Genomic DNA, 22,184 nt, shown 5'->3' with positions numbered 1-22,184 from the left:
GCTGGAAGGGGGGGCTAGTGCTGGAAGGGGGGTTGGAAATGTTCTGGGGGGAGAGGGGGGCTAGTACTGGAAGGAGGGGGGTGGAAATGTGCTGGGGGGAGAGGGGGGCTAGTGCTGGAAGGGGCTGTCAGCCAGGTTTCAAATTAATCCCACACTGATTTCTGGCATATGTCCTTTCCTTGTCAAAAGAAGTTTATTGAGTATACAATGTTATAAAGATACATAAAGTAAGTTTACAAGGATCTATAAAGTAAGCTCATTGTTTTACAGTAGGGTTTATATAGGTAAATATCATGAAATTTCAAATATTAAACATTGGGTTCACGTAAACCTAAATTAAAGATATATATCATTTCCTTAGTTACTTTTGTAGGTATTTAAATGATTTATACCTACTATACATATTGTTTACAAGTAGAGTGTATATAGGTCAAATAAATTCTGATAATGAGCTTTAATCGTAAGGTGGAGAAAAGGAAAGAGAAAGAAGAAAAAGGGTTGAAAGGTAGAGGTATGGTCCACAAGGTTGTCCCGCTCGTCAGTTTATTATTCTTTTTAGTTCTCTTTGAAGCCTTAGAATGGGTGTCACTGTAAGTCATTTAATCTGTTACCATGGCAACAGGACAGAGTCATTGAAGTTTGACAGGAACTGTTGTTTTATCCAAGGATGCCAAAGTTTTTCAAATTTTGGAATTTGATTTTGATCGATGGCTACCATCTTAGCATGGGACATTGTATTATTCATTCTGTGAATTGTTTCTGCTAGTACCAATGTAGGAGATTTCCATGCCTTGGCCACTGTTTGTTTTGCAGCCGTTATTAGTTGGATCATAAGTTTGAATTGAGAGAGTGTTAACCATTCCGGTTTTAGATTAAGTAAAGTTAAATATGGATCTGGTTGTATTATTTTTTTAAATATTTTAGATGCAATCACGAAGACTTCCTTCCAGAAGGTTTGGATTACTGGGCACGTCCACCATATGTGTAAATATGTGCCTATTTCTGGGCATCCTCGAAAACAAAGAGCTGAGGTATTAGGTGAATATTTTGCCACTCTAGCGGGTACAAGGTACCAGCGAGTTAGGACTTTATAATTTGTCTCCAGTGCTAAGATGTTGGGTGAAGATGACTTAGATGTGAGCCATATGTTAGACCAGTCCGTGTCTTCCAAAGTTCCTCCCAGGTCCTCCTCCCACCTCTGAACGTAAGAGGGTCTATTAAGATTTGCTACTCCATATAATTGATTATAAAGTGATGAAATTGTACCTTTAGCAAATGGATCTTTTGTACAGATTGATTCAAAAATGGATAATTGGGATAATGGTGTATCCCCCTTTAGGAATGGTGTATAGAAATTTTTGATTTGGAGATATCTAAATATCTCAGAGTTTGGTAGATCATATTTTTCTCTAAGCGATGGGAATGAAAGGAATGATTTAGATGCTATGAAGTCATTTAGTGTCTGAATGCCTGATGTTGTCCAAGCTTTAAAAGAATTTGGGTAGATCCATGCCGGATAAAAGGCCGGATTTCTGATAAAAGAAAGGAGAGGATTGTGTGGAGATTGTAACTGATATTTGGTTTTTAGTTTATCCCAGAGAGATAAGAAGTGTTTAGTTATGGGATTATGAATTTTAAAGCGGTCTTTAGGATCAAGCCATAATAAATTTGATATTAATAGAGGGTCATTTTCTGAAGCCTCTATAAATACCCATAATGGGATTTCCTGTTTTGCATGGTATTTGGACAGACTGGCCAAATGTGCTGCTCTGTAGTAGTTAGTAAAATTAGGGTATCCCAGGCCTCCTTTATTTTTGGGAAGATGTAGTGTGTGTATACGTGGTTTAGAAGAGCCCCATATAAACGAAGTTGCTCTTTTTTGTACTATTCTCAAAAAATAGGAAGGAATTGGAATAGGGAGGACTCTGAATAGATAAAGCAATTTGGGTAGAATAGTCATTTTGATTGCATTAATCTTCCCTATCCAGGATAAAGGAAGTTGCGACCATTGTTTTATTAGATTTGTGATCTGTCTTAATACAGGAGAATAATTGGTTGAGAATAAGTCAGAATGAGATGCTGTTAAATGAATTCCAAGATATGGGATTGATTTTTCTGCCCATGTGAATGGGAGTGCAGCCCTAGCCGGGATCAATTCCATGTTTGTGAGTGAAATATTAAGCACTAGGCATTTCTTAGGATTAATCATAAGGCCGGATAGGGCTGCAAATCCATCAAGAGCTGGTATTAAGTTAGGACCAGAGACCTGTGGAGCATATGTCCTTTCTCATACCAAAGCACATATGCTCCTAACCCCACAATCACTCCACCAAGTGCACATCATTTTTGTTTCCTGCTTCCCAATCCCAGCCACTCTCTCCCCCTCCTCCCTGTCTATCTATAAAGCATAGAAAAGTTTGTACAGACCTGAAGTGAGCACGTGTTCCTGCTCCCCCTCCTCTTGTGTGTATACAGAGCTGAATGAGAAGGAGGAGGGGGAGGAGACAGCTTCGTTCTGCTGTGTGTGAGTGAGACAGGCTGCTGCAGGGACGGGAGACATACATCTGATGATGGTGCAGGCAGCAGACATGTCACTCCCGGGAGAGGAGAGGGCTGCCAGAGGTTCCGGAACGCATTTCCGGTGAGTTCCGGCTGAAAAAAAGCCCTGGTTGAAGGATATAAAAGAGTAGGTATCTTGACCTAATTAATGTTTAATGTTATATAAACTATTCACTGTAGTATACTTCTTATGTTAAAGCTTTCTGTATTTCTCTATTTTTTCATAGTTAACATTAAACCACCTCATATTTTCCACCACAGGAATTTTGTACACAAGGCCTACCCTTTCATTGCCATCCTACTGTCCTCTCGGATCCTTTTTTGGAGGGTTTAGAACATGCTTTTTAATGAATATGTTGTAATGCGTTTATGCAACTTTTCTGTTTTTAATTGGAATATATCTCATTTCAGACAGTGAGACTTGTTCTCTGTTTCTCTTTTGTTACACCTTTTAACCTTTATCGTGTCCTGAAGAAGCCTCACGGCGAAACATGTAGATGCAGGGCTCATTGTACTAATTGAATCAGATTTCATGTTTTTTATTTCTTTTTGAATATTGTGGTTATATTTTGTACTTTTTTCAATAAATGTTTTGAATATATTATTTTCACTTCTCCAATGTTTCCATGCCTATAAAGTCTGTTTTTTTGGCTACTTCAATAGTATCCTCCCCTTTGTCCACTATGCGATAACATAATCACAATGTATACACAACTGTTATGAATGATTTTCATTCATAACAGCTGTGCTTACTGTAGTGATGCTGTGATTGGCCCACAGCTATCACATGGTACCTGACACCCTGTCTCATCATGTCAACAATAAGTACAGCTGTTATGAAAGAAACCTTTTCATGACAGTTCAAATGATTGCTGTTACAGTGATCATCACTGTCAGAGTAGTACAGTGCCACTATGGTGACACTGAACTACTCTAACACAAGTATGTAAATAAAATAGTAAAGAAAGAAAAAATGTTAAAAAAAGTAAAAAGTTTAAAAAAATAAATACAAATTATGATTTATTTTTTTTAATTTTTTTTTACACTGTCACCAGTCAATATCCCTGATCACCAGCACACCAGTCATTTGATGATGCTGTACTGCACTAGTGACAATATGTGAATAATAATATTAATAATAATTTATTATAAATATTAATAATAATGTAATCACTTGATTTTCCAAACAAATTGTGACATAAATGCACCAATGGCTGTGAGCGCTGATCAGTGTGTTCTGGCAGGAGGGCAGATCACAATAGCTCGGTGGTGGAGATCGCCACACTAAGGTATGCCATAGATGGTGCAATCAACCCATTATTGCAGGAAAGAAAATTGCTAAATTTCCCCATCAACACAGTCAGGGTTAATGGGGGAATCCCTCCTAAGGAGCTATTATGTTCTCCTGCGGGGGGGCACAAGTAACCATCCCAGCCAGGAGAACACATTGATTAGTGCTAGTGGCTATAGCTGCTGGCAATAATCACATGCCAGCGGCTATGCTGGTTGTCCCCAAGTTGATTGATGGGTCGACTTGGTGCATCCAGCCTGCCCATAGATGACTCAAATCTTGGCCGGCCCCTGCTGAACTGGCCAAGATTCAAACCATCTATAGTATGTACCTAAGTTAGGACTTTTATACTATAATTTGGGCAATAAAATATTTAAAAAATTTCATTTGTTTCCCCTTCCGTAGGCCAGCCATAAACAGAGAGAATTTCTTTTCTGCAACCATGGGTGGAGCCATTGTGTTCTCCTGGCGTAGGGCAGTAGAAGTTAACCTCGCCGGGGAACACAGTGATTACTGCTAGCGGCTATAACAGCCTAGCGGCTGTTATATTTACATTAATCGCATGCAAAATCCAGCAGACTGGTTGTACATTCTGCCTGCCCTTACATGGGTCGAATTCAACTGTCTATGGCTGGCTTTACAGCTGCTTTCTATACCAGAAAATGTTTTTAAATTGTGGGGGACTCATTTTTAAAAGAGGTAGGCATTTTTTCACTTGTCTGTTTGCCAGACATGTCTTCAATAGTCTGAAACATGTCAAACTGAATATCAAAACACATTGCAAAGCACATGAAAATGCACATCATAATCTGCATCAATGCATATGGATGTCCATTATGTGTGCACGCATGCATCAATGCATACTTACTTGTGTTGACCCGTGTTATAATACAGACTGACATGTAATGTAAAGCACATTGCAACACATCTTTTCATGAGTTAGACAATACATCTACCAAAAATGAACAAGTGCGAATGACCCCCTAGCAATGTGCTGCATTCACTTTATCGGTCATCAAGTAAAATGCAGCTTAATTTTACATGTTTGGGTGTTCACACTGAAGACACCTTCACACTATCCACAAAGCTGGGGAATATTAACTTTGCTAGCTGTCAGTATTAAAAGGTAGCAGTAAAATGGTGAGGGCATTCTGAAAATCTCAGCTGTTAGGTAGAATTAGGTAATTAATCTGTGTCCAAATTTAACCATTGGTTTTGTGGATTTTTTTAAGCTTCTATTTTATGAATACTTAATGATCAGACCTACAGAGCTATAAAGATACCTAGCGAAAATATTCTAGAATATAAACAACAGGCTAGAAGCAGAAGAGAAATCTAGGGATGTAAAAATGTTTTCATCACTAAAATATAGGGTGTGCGGATAGATTTCACAACATCATATACAACCTCACTAATTTGAAGTGATTTACGGAGAACAGACCTCTTGACTTTTTACTAGGGATGAGCCGAACACCCCCCTGTTCGGTTCGCACCAGAACATGCGAACAGGGAAAAAGTTCGTTCGAACATGCGAACACCGTTAAAGTCTATGGGACACGAACATGAATAATCAAAAGTGCTAATTTTAAAGGCTTATATGAAAGTTATTGTCATAAAAAGTGTTTGGGGACCTGGGTCCTGCCCCAGGGGACATGGATCAATGCAAAAAAAAGTTTTAAAAACGGCCGTTTTTTCAGGAGCAGTGATTTTAATAATGCTTAAAGTCAAACAATAAAAGTGTAATATCCCTTTAAATTTCGTACCTGGGGGGTGTCTATAGTATGCCTGTAAAGGGGCGCATGTTTCCCGTGTTTAGAACAGTCTGACAGCAAAATGACATTTTGAAGGAAAAAACTCATTTAAAACTACCCGCGGCTATTGCATTGCCGACAATACACATAGAAGTTCATTGATAAAAACGGCATGGGAATTCCCCAAAGGGGAACCCCGAACCAAAATTAAAAAAAAAAAATGACGTGGGAGTCCTCCTAAATTCCATACCAGGCCCTTCAGGTCTGGTATGGATATTAAGGGGAACCCCGGCCAAAATTTAAAAAAAAAAATGACGTGGGGTTCCCCCTAAATTCCATACCAGACCCTTCAGGTCTGGTATGGATTTTAAGGGGAACCCCGCGCCAAAAAAAACAAAAAAAACGGCGTGGGGTCCCCCCAAATATCCATACCAGACCCTTATCCGAGCACACAACCTGGCAGGCCGCAGGAAAAGAGGGGGGGACGAGAGTGCGGCCCCCCCTCCCTCCTGAACCGTACCAGGCCACATGCCCTCAACCTTGGGAGGGTGCTTTGGGGTAGCCCCCCAAAACACCTTGTCCCCATGTTGATGAGGACAAGGGCCTCATCCCCACAACCCTGGCCGGTGGTTGTGGGGGTCTGCGGGCGGGGGGCTTATCGGAATCTGGAAGCCCCCTTTAACAAGGTGACCCCCAGATCCCGGCCCCCCCCCTGTGTGAAATGGTAAGGGGGTACATAAGTACCCCTACCATTTCATGAAGAAAGTGTCAAAAATGTTAAAAATGACAAGAGACAGTTTTTGACAATTCCTTTATTTAAATGCTTCTTCTTTCTTCTATCTTCCTTCATCTTCTGGTTCTTCTGGTTCTTCTGGCTCTTCTGGTTCTTCCTCCGGCGTTCTCGTCCAGCATCTCCTCCGCGGCGTCTTCTGTCTTCTTCTCCTCGGGCCGCTCGGCACCCATGGCATGGGGGGGAGGCTCCCGCTCTTCTCTTCTTCTTTTCTTCTCTTCTTCTCTTCTTCATTTTCTTCTCCGGGCCGCTCCGCAATCCATGCTGGCATGGAGGGAGGCTCCCGCTGTGTGACGGCGCTCCTCGTCTGACAGTTCTTAAATAACGGGGGGGTGGGGCCACCCAGTGACCCCGCCCCCCTCTGACGCACGGTGACTTGACGGGACTTCCCTGTGGCATTCCCCGTGACGTCACAGGGAAGTCCCGTCAAGTCACCGTGCGTCAGAGGGGGGCGGGGTCACCGGGTGGCCCCGTCCCCCGTTATTTAAGAACTGTCAGACGAGGAGGGCCGTCACACAGCGGGAGCCTCCCTCCATGCCAGCATGGATTGCGGAGCGGCCCGGAGAAGAAAAGAAGAAGAGAAGAAGATGCTGGACGAGAACGCCGGAGGAAGAACCAGAAGAGCCAGAAGAACCAGAAGAAGATGAAGATGAAAGAAGATAGAAGAAAGAAGAAGCATTTAAATAAAGGAATTGTCAAAAACTGTCTCTTGTCATTTTTAACATTTTTGACACTTTTTTCGTGAAATGGTAGGGGTACTTATGTACCCCCTTACCATTTCACACAGGGGGGGGCCGGGATCTGGGGGTCACCTTGTTAAAGGGGGCTTCCAGATTCCGATAAGCCCCCCGCCCGCAGACCCCCACAACCACCGGCCAGGGTTGTGGGGATGAGGCCCTTGTCCTCATCAACATGGGGACAAGGTGTTTTGGGGGGCTACCCCAAAGCACCCTCCCAATGTTGAGGGCATGTGGCCTGGTACGGTTCAGGAGGGAGGGGGGCCGCACTCTCGTCCCCCCCTCTTTTCCTGCGGCCTGCCAGGTTGCGTGCTCGGATAAGGGTCTGGTATGGATTTTTGGGGGGACCCCACGCCGTTTTTTTTTTTTTTTTGGCGCGGGGTTCCCCTTAAAATCCATACCAGACCTGAAGGGTCTGGTATGGAATTTAGGGGGAACCCCACGTCATTTTTTTTTTTAAATTTTGGCCGGGGTTCCCCTTAATATCCATACCAGACCTGAAGGGCCTGGTATGGAATTTAGGGGGACTCCCACGTCATTTTTTTTTTAAATTTTGGTTCGGGGTTCCCCTTTGGGGAATTCCCATGCCGTTTTTATCAATGAACTTCTATGTGTATTGTCGGCAATGTAATAGCCGCGGGTAGTTTTAAATGAGTTTTTTCCTTCAAAATGTCATTTTGCTGTCAGACTGTTCTAAACACAGGAAACATGCGCCCCTGTACAGGCACACTATAGACACCCCCCAGGTACGAAATTTAAAGGGATATTACACTTTTATTGATTGACTTTAAGCATTATTAAAATCACTGCTCCTGAAAAAACGGCCGTTTTTAAAACTTTTTTTTGCATTGATCCATGTACCCTGGGGCAGGACCCAGGTCCCCAACACTTTTTATGACAATAACTTGCATATTAGCCTTTAAAATTAGCACTTTTGATTTCTCCCATAGACTTTTAAAGGGTGTTCCGCGGCATTCGAATTTGCCGCGAACACCCCAAATTGTTCGCTGTTCGGTGAACTTGCGAACAGCCAATGTTCGAGTCGAACATGAGTTCGACTCGAACTCGAAGCTCATCCCTACTTTTTACACTACATTGAGAAAAAACATCTTTTATCTTAAAATTTCCATTTGCAATTATCTTTTTAACATGTTTTGTGGTTCATTTTATTATATTTATTTATACAAGCCTCTACATGAGGCCCGAAAGAGGGATATTTGTGGAAGAAAGAGGGGTGGATGGATTTAGTTAAAAAAAAAAAAAAGGGGTCAGTCACTTCAAATAAGGGACATTTGGAGCTCTTATACCTATTGTTTGTCTGTCTATATAATCTGAGTTTAAGGTGTTTTATCTCAGTACTAGAATGTATCACCGTGATAGAGGTCAGCAGAGCTTCCCCTCATTTTCTAAGCTTTCGAGCAACTGCTCATGCAGAGTCCAACTGCACTTTGCAAAGTGTACAGTCTACTGTATATGCCTTGAGTGAATCAATCCCCAAATGCCTCACCTTAAGTATTTTTTCCTCTAATTTCTGTTTTTCTTTCAGCTGGGTTCACTAAAGGAGAAGAGACTGTTCACATAGCAAAGTGAATTTTTAGTTTGCAAAATAACTGAGGTTATTAAGCGCTTGCCAGCCAGCCGCCGTCATTATACCGCAGCAGGTTGGCACGATCCCGTGAGCGGTCATAGCTATAGGTCGACTCGCCGGGATAGCAAGCGTGCGCGCACCACCGGCAGCACTGCACTACGGGGGTGCCGATGCTCATGGCTGACGATCATGATGACCGCCGGCCATGGGTGATCACGGGCATGAGAGGCAGAACAGGGACGCGTGTGTGTAAACACACAAATCCCTGGTCTGTTCTGTGAAGAGTGAAAAAAATGCTCTAAATCTATCTATATTGTGTCTAAATCAATATTGTGTTTTTTTCAAAATTGTCTCTCTTTTTTTGTTTATAACGCAAAAAATAAAAACTGCAGAGGTGATCAAATACCACCAAATACCACCAAAAGACAGCTCTATTTGTGGGAGAAAAGGACATAAATTTTGTTTGGGTGCAGCATCGCATGACCGCGTAATTGTCAGTTAAAGCCACACAGTGCCGAATTGCAAAAATGGCCCGGTCATTCAGCAGCCAAACCTTCCTGGGCTGAAGTGGTTAAAAGAGGTTATTTACTGAGGTTAGTAAAAGAAGTGGTTTGCTTTGACTCAAATATGTTTATTTTGTCCTGTGTGTCAGAAGATTTCCCACAGTTTTTCATGGGAGAGTTTCCATCTGACCCAAGTAAGCAGGCAGTGAGAACAGGAAGAAGATGTAATCAGCTATAAGCCAATTCTCCTTAGCTTGAAAAGATGGAATAACAGAATTTAGTTTAACAACCATAATTAACATCGCCCTGTGCTAAATACACTATTACATAAAGGCCACCTTTAGAAAGTGGAATATGAAAAATCTAATATCTGTATGTGATATTGGCACTGGAATACAATAGTCATCAGAAAATACTTGGGTTTCTTAATAAACATCAAAAACAAGGGTAAATCAGGTTAGTATACGTACATGCACACACTGGGCCCTCTCGGACATGCCGTTGAGTGCAGCCACCACACTTCAGGCCTGTAGCTTCAGGTGTACACGTGCATTGACCAGTTCTTGGGTGACATATCATAGATAATGATCCATATGGGTTACACTCACATTCTTGACAAGAACCTCCTGGAATACTTGGATTACCAGTAAAACCAGATGCACACCTGAAAATATACTGATGTTAATGTATTATATCTATATGTTTATAAAACATTTTATTAGCAAATACCCAAACATCAATAGCTTTGCATTATCTATGCAATTTATAAAGTATTATTAAAAGCAATAGAAAGAATAAATAAACATTTCAAAACTCCCCACTAAGCTAATTTTTATTCAAAGAAAACCCTCATGCTATCCTTACTTCAGATGTTCACTGTGGAACTCTTGCTTTCTTTAACTAACTCTTCTAAGAGACTGTCCATGACCTCTGTCTCTTTAGATATCTACATTTCCTGGCTATCATACCATGATCACTGACCCAGATGTGGCCTTTCTTGCACTTTGTTCATAACCAAAGCCAACCTAGAAAACGGGAACGGTTGTGGGGTAGAGTTACATCTTGCACTAAAAAGCACTTTTTAGGTAATTCTTGCAATATTTTCTTTAGGTTGTCCAGTCTTTAAAGACTTAATTCATTATGTATTTTTATGTATTGTCCTCCTGACTTTGCAAATCACTTTATTTATCCTTATCTTATTCTGGATGATTTCCATTTGATTGATCTTGAGCAGCTAGCTACTTCACCATCCTATACAATCACTTATATTCAGATTACTTTTAAAATTACATTTAATACGATTTATCATCTTCATTCCACTTGACACTTCCCTGTTTTTAGAAACCAAAAGCATTAATGCATTAACTCTAGTGACGTCAGTCAAAAAAATCTTACTGATGCTTTTATTTCATTATTTCTCTAATTTTGCACAGTGTATGTTCAAATATGGCCACTAAACTCAATTGGTCATAAACATCCACCTTAGACCATGTAACCAGTTGTCTTCATTACCTATGTTTACAATAACCACTAGCACATAAAAACTAGAAACCAAAAATAATCTAGGTCTTTAGAAAGTTGTTTGCCTGAAAATTTCCCTCACTAGAAATTTATAATTTAATCTCATGCGATTGTTTATAACAGAGCAAAACCAGACTCCTTTTTTCATTTACCTCATATTTGTCAATCTTAAACATTTCTCCAGGAAATTCAACTCCCACTTTTATTACTGACCTTTTATTTGTATTACAGGCTGCATCTTGGCTGTTATTTTTAAAGAGAAAAAAATGACACTGCCGTTGATACTAACAACAATATGATAGACTAATATTTTATTATTGCACTACAGCTACCTGATAACTATTGCCAATTCAATCCTACCTACTAAAACAAAACAGCACTAGAATAATTTCCATTGAATTCCTGTCTGCTAAATCTAGGAGACATTACTCATTGCAAATACTTCAGGCTATGCCTTTAGTTAATGACCCCGCTAACTACCCCCTATCAATAAATATCCTTGGCTTTCTTACTGTAAAGGACTCTGTAAAATTGTGATGTTTGGTTCCTCCTTTTGACCTTACAGTGTTTCCTTTAAAGGCTTTTAACTTCTCCTTTAATTCTAATTTTAATTGATACGTCTCACAGTCTGTTACAGACATTTTTAAGAGTACTGTAACCTGTTTATACTGGTACCATCCAGCTCTATACCTCTCTCAAATAAATCTTTACTGCTAACTAGTGTTATTTGAACTATGTATGGCTGGCCATACATTATACAAATTTCTTGTACAATTTTCCTGTAGATTTACCAAAACCATATAATATGAGGTCAAACCTAAACACTTTCAATCAGTATGCAATTAGGCAGGCCCCTGCATTACATAGTTGAAGGTAAATCTAAAGACAAATTGAAAGAAAGAATTGTATAAAGTGTGTGTTCTTTTATCTAAAACTAGAGTTTGAGTTTGGGTTTGACTAGTGCTTTTGCCATTTTCTATAGGACAAATGATAATGTGTTGAAACACACCTACAGTGCCTTGAAAAAGTATTTATACCCCTTGACATTTTTCACATTTTGTTGTGTTACAACCAAAAATGTAAATGTATTTTATTGGGATTTTATGTGATAGACCAATACAAAGTGACACATACTTGTTGAAGTGGAAGGAAAATGATAAATATTTTTTAAAAGCGTCAGTAAGATACAAATAAAAATTGGTGAAAAGTGTGGCGTGCATTTGTATTCAGCCCCCCTGAGTCAATACTTTGTGTAACCACCTTTCATTGCAATTACAGCTGCAAGGTTTTTGGACATGTCTCTACCAGCTTTGCACATCAAGAGAGTGACATCTTTGCTAATTTTTCTTTGCAAAATAGCTCAAGCTATGTCAGATTAGATGGAGAGCATCTGTTATGAGCAATTTTCAAGTCTTGCCACAGATTCTCAATTGTATTTAGGTCTGGACTTTGACTTGTTGCCCTGCTGGAAGGCGAACCTCTGCCCCAGTCTCAAGTCTTTTGCAGACTCTACTAGGTTTTCTTCTAAGATTGCCCTGCATTTGGCTTCCTCCATCTTCCCATCAACTCTGACCAGCTTCCCTGTCCCTGCTGAAGAAAAGCATCTCCACAACATGATGCTGCCACCACCATGTTTCACGGTGGGGATGGTGTGTTGTTCAGGGTGATGTGAAGTTTTAGTTTTCTGCCACACATAGCATTTTGCTTTTAAGCCAAAAAGTAAAATGTTGGTCTCATCTGACCAGAGCACATTCTTCCACGTGTTCCACAGTGCAAATGGGACATCTTATGACTTTCTTTCAACAATGGCTTTCTTCTTGCCATTCTTCCAGAAAGGCCAGATTTGTGGAGTGCATAACTAATAGTTGTCCTGTGGACAGATTCTCCCACCTGAGCTTTGTATCTATGCAGCTCCTCCAGAGTTACCATGGACCTCTTGGCTGCTTCTCTGGTTAATGCTCTCCTTGCCCGGCCTGTCAGTTTAGGTGGACGGCCATGTCTTGGTAGGTTTGCAGTTGTGCCAAACATTTTCCATTTTTGGATGATAACTTGAACAGTGCTCTGCAAGATGCTCAAAGCTTGGAATATTTTTTTATAACCTAACCCTGCTTAAAACTGCTAAATAATTTTATCCCTGACCTGTCTGGTGTATTCCTTAGCCTTCATGATGCTGTTTGTTCAATGAGGTTCTCTAACAAACCTCTTCACAGAACAACTTTATGTATACTGAGATTAAATTACACATGAGTGGACTCTATTTACTAATTAGGTGACTTCTGAAGGCAATTGGTTCCACTAGATTTTAGTTAGGGGTATCAGAGTAAAGGGGGCTGAATACAAATGCACGCCACACTTTTCAGATATTTATTTGTAAAATAGCTTTAAAACCATATATCATTTTCCTTCCACTTCACAATTATGTGCTATTTTGTGTTGGTCTATCACATAAAATCCCAATAAAATACATTTACGTTTTTGGTTGTAACATTACAAAATGTGGGAAATTTCAAGGAGTATGAATACTTTTTCAAGGCACTGTATATCTGAAATCTCATTTTGAGTTAACGGCGCAGCTATAACTCCACAAACATAATTGTACTGCTTTGCACCACCAAGCTATCCTTCACATATTAAGTAACCTATAAATAGTACTTAAACAATATTCTGTAATATCCATCTTACTATACTTACTGATGGATTTATCACCCTTACTGACAATACCACCAAAAAATCAAATAATGTTTCATTGTTTTCTGTTTTGATCACCTTAACATCCTAGAAACTAGTTTACAATAAATAAAACTAGCCATTGGTCATTTTGAATGTAAACAAAGGTGGGAGGGAGGGTGGGTAAAGTTGCTGAAGCTGTCCTACCAAACACTCTGACCCAAAGAAAAAATTGTGGACTATCTCGGTACTAACAAACAATGATAAACTTATGGTAAACTATATATCATTTATTAAATATAAAAGACATACAATTGAGTAATCTCAATTTTAAAACAGGGTGAAGGAAAGTTCATACACTATACAAATACTTGTAGGCTTCCCAATGATTATCTAATAATGGAATTTTCTCACAGATTTAACAATCCTCTACTAGTTTTGCGGTCCATAGGCCGCTTCATCAGGAGGAATAATCTATAAGACAAGTAATATATTTAGAACCAAAAACAGAAAAAGTTTACAAAGCCATGTTACAAAGCATAAACCATTAGCAGTAGTACTGAGCAATTGCTTATCCGTAGATCCAAGACCAATAACAGCCTCTAATTGCCCAGAAAGTCCCCCGCCAGCGGACATGGGGGATTTTAGCGGAAAGTATATCTAAATAAGAGTTATGCCCCGTACACAAGGTCGGACATTGATCGGACATTCCGACAACAAAATCCTAGGATTTTTTCCGACAGATGTTGGCTCAAACTTGTTTTGCGTACACACGGTCGCACAAAGTTGTCGGAATTTCCGATCGCCAAGAACGCGGTGACGTCAACCACGTACGACGTGACTAGAAAAGGCCAGTTCAGAACCAAGTGCGGCACCCTTTGGGCTCCTTTTGCTAATCTCGTGTTAGTGAAAGTTTGGTGAGAGACGATTCGCGCTTTTTCAGACTCGTGGTTTTCAGATTGTTTTCTGCTGTTCAGTTTGTGCATGTGGGTTTGTATCTGCTCTTCAGTGCGTGCAAGCAAGCTCCAAGTGACTTATTATTAGTCATTGTTTTCTTGTTCGTTCTTTACTGTTTTTCAGGTCGCTCTTCACAGGCCTTGCTGTTCTTCAGTACGTTCTGTTACTTCGTTCTGAGCAGCCGACCGTTTTCTAGCCATGTTGCTTATACGTACTCCTCGTAGAGTTCATGCTGTGCGGGGGCTTGGTGTTGGGGTCCTGACCTTGACACAAGTCCAGTCCATGAACAGGGTGGGGAGGAGTTTATGGACCAAGAATTGGTTGCTTCAGCGTGACCAGTTCTGTCATATGCCTTTGCTCCATGAGATCCGTGAGAATAATCGATGATTTCAGGAACTTTCTCCGGGTGACGGACCCCGTATTTCACCGTTTGTTGGCTTTGCTGACCCCCTATATCAGCAGGCAGGATACCTGCATGAGGCAAGCCATCACTCCGGAGCAGAGGCTGGTCGCCACCCTGCGGTACTTGGCGACGGGGAGAAGCCTGCAGGACCTCAAGTTCTCGACAGGCATCTCCCCCCAGGCTCTGGGGATCATTACCCCAGAGACCTGTTCTGCCATCATACAGGTCCTGCAGAAAGAGTATATTAAGGTAAGATTTGTATCCTTTAATATCACATTTTATTGTATTTAATGTTTGATAACATATTGTATTTCTTTCCTCATTCCCTAATTACCATGATTGGAATATGCTGTGAATGTCCCCTTTGTTCTCATACACATTTACATTCATTATTTTTGTTGTCATTTATACATATTTGCCTTCACTTACCTCCCCTGCATGCTCTCCTGGCCCTATATTCACTTCATGTAGTCACTTAACAATGTATTTTATCAGCTCTATAGTAGTGCTTTACCCCAAACACCCCCTAAAATGTTTAGAAATGTGATTTGTAATTTAAATTCAGGCAGAGTGCCAGAGGCTTTTTTTAGGGGTCCCCAAATCATTTGGAACCCTCCCTCCCCCCAACTGCTAAGTCAGCTGATAACAATCCTCTGCCTATCCTCAATCATCTATCTGCTGACTTTGCCATACCCATACACACTATACCCATCTCTTTTGTGCTCAGATGTATGGATGAATTCCCCAAAGCATGTAGTGCAAGGGCCTGCCTGTATACTTTAACCACTTAAGGACCGCCTCACGCCGATGTACGTCGGCAAGGCGGCACGGGCAGGCAAAATCACGTACATGTACGTGATTTGCCTCCCGCGGGTGGGGGGTCCGATCGGACCCCCCCCGGTGCCCGAGGCGGTCCCGTTTTGTTCCCCGGCGATCGTAGTGGAGGGAGAGGCCATCCGTTCGTGGCCCCCCCCTCGCGATCGCCGCCGGCCAATGGGAACATTCCTTTGCTGCTGTATGCTAAACAGCAGCAAAGGAAATGATGTCATCTCCCCTCGGCTCGGTAGTTTCCGTTCCAGCGCCGAGGAGAGAAGACATCAATGTGAGTGCACAACACACACACACACACAGTAGAACATGCCAGGCATACAAAACACCCCGATCCACCCCCGATCGCCCCCCGATCCCCCCCCAATCACCCCCCCCGTCACAAACTGACACCAAGCAGGTTTTTTTTTTTTTTTCTGATTACTGCATGGTGTCAGTTTGTGACAGTTACAGTGTTAGCACAGTTACTGTTACCCCCCTGTAGGTCTAGGGTACCCCCCTAACCCCCCCTAATAAAGTTTTAACCCCTTGATCACCCCCTGTCACCAGTGTCGCTAAGCGATCATTTTTCTGATCGCTGTATTAGTGTCGCTGGTGACGCTAGTTAGGGAGGTAAATATTTAGGTTCGCCGTCAGCGTTTTATAGCGTCAGGGACCCCCATATACTATCTAATAAATGTTTTAACCCCTTGATTGCCCCCTAGTTAACCCTTTCACCACTGATCACCATATAACCATTACGGTTGACGCTGGTTAGTTCGTTTATTTTTTATAGTGTCAGGGCACCCGCCGTTTATTACCGAATAAAGGTTTAGCCCCCTAATCGCCTGGTGGTGATATGCGTCGCCCCAGGCAGCGTCAGATTAGCGCCAGTACCGCTAACACCCACGCACGCAGCATGCGCCTCCCTTAGTGGTATAGTATCTGATCGGATCAATATCTGATCCGATCAGATCTATACTAGCGTCCCCAGCAGTTTAGGGTTCCCAAAAACGCAGTGTTAGCGGGATCAGCCCAGATACCCGCTAGCACCTGCGTTTTGCCCCTCCGCCCAGCCCACCCAAGTGCAGTATCGATCGATCACTGTCACTTACAAAACACTAAACACATAACTGCAGCGTTCGCAGAGTCAGGCCTGATCCCTGCGATCGCTAACAGGTTTTTTGGTAGCATTTTGGTGAACTGGCAAGCACCAGCCCCAGGCAGTGTCAGGTTAGCGCCAGTAGCGCTAACACCCACGCACGCACCGTACACCTCCCTTAGTGGTATAGTATCTGATCGGATCAATATCTGGTCCGATCAGATCTATACTAGCGTCCCCAGCAGTTTAGGGTTCCCAAAAACGCAGTGTTAGCGGGATCAGCCCAGATACCTGCTAGCACCTGCGTTTTGCCCCTCCGCCCGGCCCGGCCCAGCCCACCCAAGTGCAGTATCGATCGATCACTGTCCCTTACAAAACTCTAAACGCATAACTGCAGCGTTCGCAGAGTCAGGCCTGATCCCTGCGATCGCTAACAGTTTTTTTGGTAGTATTTTGGTGAACTGGCAAGCACCGGCCCCAGGCAGCGTCAGGTTAGCGCCAGTACCGCTAACACCCACGCACGCAGCATACACCTCCCTTAGTGGTACAGTATCTGAACGGATCAATATCTGATCCGATCAGATCTATACTAGCGTCCCCAGCAGTTTAGGGTTCCCAAAAACGCAGTGTTAGCGGGATCAGCCCAGATACCTGCTAGCACCTGCATTTTGCCCCTCCGCCCGGCCCAGCCCACCCAAGTGCAGTATCGATCGATCACTGACACTTACAAAACACTTAACGCATAACTGCAGCGTTCGCAGAGTCAGGCCTGATCCCTGCGATCGCTAACAGTTTTTTTGGTAGCTTTTTATTGAACTGACAAGCACCAGCGGCGTAGTACACCCCGGTCGTAGTCAAACCAGCACTGCAGTAACACTTGGTGACGTGGCGAGTCCCATAAGTGCAGTTCAAGCTGGTGAGGTGGCAAGCACGAGTAGTGTCCCGCTGCCACCAAAAAGACAAACACAGGCCCGTCGTGCCCATAATGCCCTTCCTGCTGCATTCGCCAATTCTAATTGGGAACCCACCACTTCTGCAGTGCCCGTACTTCCCCCATTCACATCCCCAACCAAATGCAGTCGGCTGCATGAGAGGCATTTTTATGTCCTCCCGAGTACCCCTACCCAACGAACCCCCCCAAAAAAGATGTTGTGTCTGCAGCAAGCGCGGGTATAGGCGTGACACCCGCTATTATTGTCCCTCCTGTCCTGACAATCCTGGTCTTTGCATTGGTGAATGTTTTGAACGCTACCATTCACTAGTCGAGTATTAGCGTAGGGTACAGCATTCCACAGACTAGGCACACTTTCACAGGGTCTCCCAAGATGCCATCGCATTTTGAGAGACCCGAACCTGGAACCGGTTACAGTTACAAAAGTTAGTTACAAAAAAAGTGTCAAAAAAAAAAAAATATATAAAATAAATAAAAATAGTTGTCGTTTTATTGTTCTCTCTCTCTATTCTCTCTCTCTATTGTTCTGCTATTTTTTACTGTATTCTATTCTGCAATGTTTTATTGTTATGTTTTATCATGTTTGCTTTTCAGGTATGCAATTTTTTATACTTTACCGTTTACTGTGCTTTATTGTTAACCATTTTTTTGTCTTCAGGTACGCCATTCACGACTTTGAGTGGTTATACCAGAATGATGCCTGCAGGTTTAGGTATCATCTTGGTATCATTCTTTTCAGCCAGCGGTCGGCTTTCATGTAAAAGCAATCCTAGTGGCTAATTAGCCTCTAGACTGCTTTTACAAGCCGTGGGAGGGAATGCCCCCCCCACTGTCTTCCGTGTTTTTCTCTGGCTCTCCTGTCTCAACAGGGAACCTGAGAATGCAGCCGGTGATTCAGCCAGCTGACCATAGAGCTGATCAGAGACCAGAGTGGCTCCAAACATCTCTATGGCCTAAGAAACCGGAAGCAACGAGCATTTTATGACTTAGATTTCGCCGGATGTAAATAGCGCCATTGGGAAATTGGGGAAGCATTTTATCACACCGATCTTGGTGTGGTCAGATGCTTTGAGGGCAGAGGAGAGATCTAGGGTCTAATAGACCCCAATTTTTTCAAAAAAGAGTACCTGTCACTACCTATTGCTATCATAGGGGATATTTACATTCCCCGAGATAACAATAAAAATGATTTAAAAAAAAAATATGAAAGGAACAGTTTAAAAATAAGATAAAAAAACCAAAAAAATAATAAAGAAAAAAAAAAAAAAAAAAAAAAAGCACCCCTGTCGCCCCCTGCTCTCGCGCTAAGGCGAACGCAAGCGGCGGTCTGTCGTCAAACGTAAACAGCAATTGCACCATGCATGTGAGGTATCACCGCGAAGGTCAGATCGAGGGCAGTAATTTTTGCAGTAGACCTCCTCTGTAAATCTAAAGTGGTAACCTGTAAAGGCTTTTAAAGGCTTTTAAAAATGTATTTATTTTGTTGCCACTGCACGTTTGTGCGCAATTTTAAAGCATGTCATGTTTGGTATCCATGTACTCGGCCTAAGATCATCTTTTTTATTTCATCAAACATTTGGGCAATATAGTGTGTTTTAGTGCATTAAAATTTAAAAAAGTGTGTTTTTTCCCCAAAAAATGCGTTTGAAAAATCGCTGCGCAAATACTGTGAGAAAAAAAAAAATGAAACACCCACCATTAAGCCGGAAGGGCTTTGTCTTCAAGTGGTTAGAAGAGTGGGTGATGTGTGACATAAGCTTCTAAATGTTGTGCATAAAATGCCAGGACAGTTCAAAATCCCCCAAATGACCCCATTTTGGAAAGTAGACACCCCAAGCTATTTGCTGAGAGGCATGTCGAGTCCATGGAATATTTTATATTGCGACACAAGTTGCGGGAAAGAGACAATTTTTTTTTTTTTTTTTTGCACAAAGTTTTAACTAAATGATATATTGCTCAAACATGCCATGGAAATATGTGAAATTACACCCCAAAATACATTCTGCTGCTTCTCCTGAGTACGGGGATACCACATGTGTGAGACTTTTTGGGAGCCTAGCCGCGTACGGGACCCCGAAAACCAAGCACCGCCTTCAGGCTTTCTAAGGGCGTGAATTTTTGATTTCACTCTTCACTGCCTATCACAGTTTCGGAGGCCATGGAATGCCCAGGTGGCACAAAACCCCCCCAAATGACCCCATTTTGGAAAGTAGACACCCAAAGCTATTTGCTGAGAGGTATAGTGAGTATTTTGCAGACCTCACTTTTTTGTCACAAAGTTTTGAAAATTGAAAAAAGAAAAAAAAAATGTTTTTTCTTGTCTTTCTTCATTTTCAAAAACAAATGAGAGCTGCAAAATACTCACCATGCCTCTCAGCAAATAGCTTGGGGTGTCTACTTTCCAAAATGGGGTCATTTGGGGGGGTTTTGTGCCACCTGGGCATTCCATGGCCTCCGAAACTGTGATAGGCAGTGAAGAGTGAAATCAAAAATTTTCACCCTTAGAAATCCTGAAGGCGGTGATTGGATTTCGGGGCCCCGTACGCGGCTAGGCTCCCAAAAAGTCCCACACATGTGGTATCCCCATACTCAGGAGAAGCAGCTAAATGTATTTTGGGGTGCAATTCCACATATGCCCATGGCCTGTGTGAGCAATATATCATTTAGTGACAACTTTATGCAAAAAAAAAAAAAAAAAAGTGTCACTTTCCCGCAACTTGTGTCAAAATATAAAATATTCCATGGACTCAATATGCCTCTCAGCAAATAGCTTGGAGTGTCTATTTTCCAAAATGGGGTCATTTTGGGGGGTTTTGTGCCACCTGGGCATTCCATGGCCTCCGAAACTGTGATAGGCAGTGAAGAGTGAAATCAAAAATTTACACCCTTAGAAATCCTGAAGGCGGTGATTGGTTTTCGGGGCCCCGTACACGGCTAGGCTCCCAAAAAGTCCCACACATGTGGTATCCCCATACTCAGGAGAAGCAGCTGAATGTATTTTGGGGTGCAATTCCACATAGGCCCATGGCCTGTGTGAGCAATATATCATTTAGTGACAACTTTTTGTAAATATTTTTTTTTTTTTTTTTTTGTCATTATTCAATCACTTGGGACAAAAAAAATGAATATTCAATGGGCTCAACATGCCTCTCAGCAATTTCCTTGGGGTGTCTACTTTCCAAAATGGGGTCATTTGGGGGGGGGTTTGTACTGCCCTGCCATTTTAGCACCTCAAGAAATGACATAGGCAGTCATAAACTAAAAGCTGTGTAAATTACAGAAAATGTACCCTAGTTTGTAGACGCTATAACTTTTGCGCAAACCAATAAATATACGCTTATTGTCATTTTTTTTACCAAAGACATGTGGCTGAATACATTTTGGCCTAAATGTATGACTAAAATTTAGTTTATTGGATTTTTTTTATAACAAAAAGTAGAAAATATCATTTTTTTTCAAAATTTTCGGTCTTTTTCCGTTTATAGCGCAAAAAATAAAAACCGCAGAGGTGATCAAATACCATCAAAAGAAAGCTATATTTGTGGGAAGAAAAGGACGCAAATTTAGTTTGGGTACAGCATTGCATGACCGCGCAATTAGCAGTTAAAGCGACGCAGTGCCAAATTGGAAAAAGACCTTCTGGTCCTTAGGCAGCATAATGGTCCGGGGTTTAAGTGGTTAAAATGGTAATGTTTAAAGTTTTTGTATACTATTATTATCTTGATAGGTAATAGCAGAATGTCCAAATGTGCTCAAATGTGTACAGTGTGTATTTATATCTTTGTATTATGACACTTCTTACCTGTCCAGTGGGCTGCCAATAGTGTAACTAAGGAGGGGCTGTTCAAAGTAATACACATTATTTAGGCATTCATCTCTCAATGAAGTGGAGAGGGTTACCTGTCCAAGAGCTCCCCCCCCTATAATGTTAGAAATGGCCCAGGAGAGGGGGGGAGGGGGAATATGATAGGTGTACCTTATACTTTGGTGTTTAAAAATTCCCATTAATAAATGTTATCTTGATGTTGGCCAAGAATGTTTGTGTCTAATCTGCTTTCCATGTTTTAATGTGCAAAAAGACTAATTTTTTTTTTATTTTCCTCAACAGTTTCCTTCCACGCCACAGGAATGGCAAACTGTGGCCTCCCACTTTGCCCAGCGGTGGGACTTTCCTAACTGCGGAGGAGCAATTGATGGGAAACACGTCCACATCATCCCACCACCCAACTCAGGGTCATACTATTATAATTATAAGGGGTTCAATAGTATTGTGATGTTGGCAGTTGTGTCGGCTACTTATGAGTTCCTGTATGTGGAAGTGGGGAAGAATGGCCAGATGTCCGATGGTAGAGTCATCGCCCAGACGGAGTTCTACAGGCGTCTCCAGAATGGCAGCTTGGACTTGCCACCTCCAGAAGACAATGTGGCAGGACTCCAATTCATCTTCGTTGCGGATGAAGCATTTGCACTGGGGGACCATCTTATGTGGCCATTCCCAATGAGGACCCTCACCCCGGACCAGAGGGTTTTTAATTACCGGCTGGCCAGAGCCAGAA

The 22,184-nt window shown here is 42.0% G+C and overlaps 1 protein-coding gene across 7 annotated transcripts in view; it reads right to left on the bottom strand.

Annotated features, from left to right (window-relative positions):
- LAMA2 (laminin subunit alpha 2) overlaps positions 1-22,184 on the bottom strand; it is a 1,513,089-nt gene that overhangs the window by 349,403 nt on the left and 1,141,502 nt on the right. For 5 of the 7 annotated variants that reach the window (XM_073627245.1, XM_073627247.1, XM_073627250.1 and 2 more), the window contains one exon: positions 9,690-9,883. In XM_073627245.1, coding sequence (XP_073483346.1) covers positions 9,690-9,883 — 194 coding nt within the window. The remainder of the gene's footprint in view (positions 1-9,689; positions 9,884-22,184) is intronic. The other 2 variants (XM_073627249.1, XM_073627252.1) reach the window with 1 other exon arrangement.

The sequence above is a fragment of the Aquarana catesbeiana genome, linkage group LG04, assembly GCF_042186555.1.
Source record: "Aquarana catesbeiana isolate 2022-GZ linkage group LG04, ASM4218655v1, whole genome shotgun sequence".
NCBI lineage: Eukaryota > Metazoa > Chordata > Amphibia > Anura > Ranidae > Aquarana > Aquarana catesbeiana.
The sequence above is the reverse complement of the archived record's forward strand: the minus strand, read 5'-3'. Positions and strand labels throughout refer to the sequence as shown.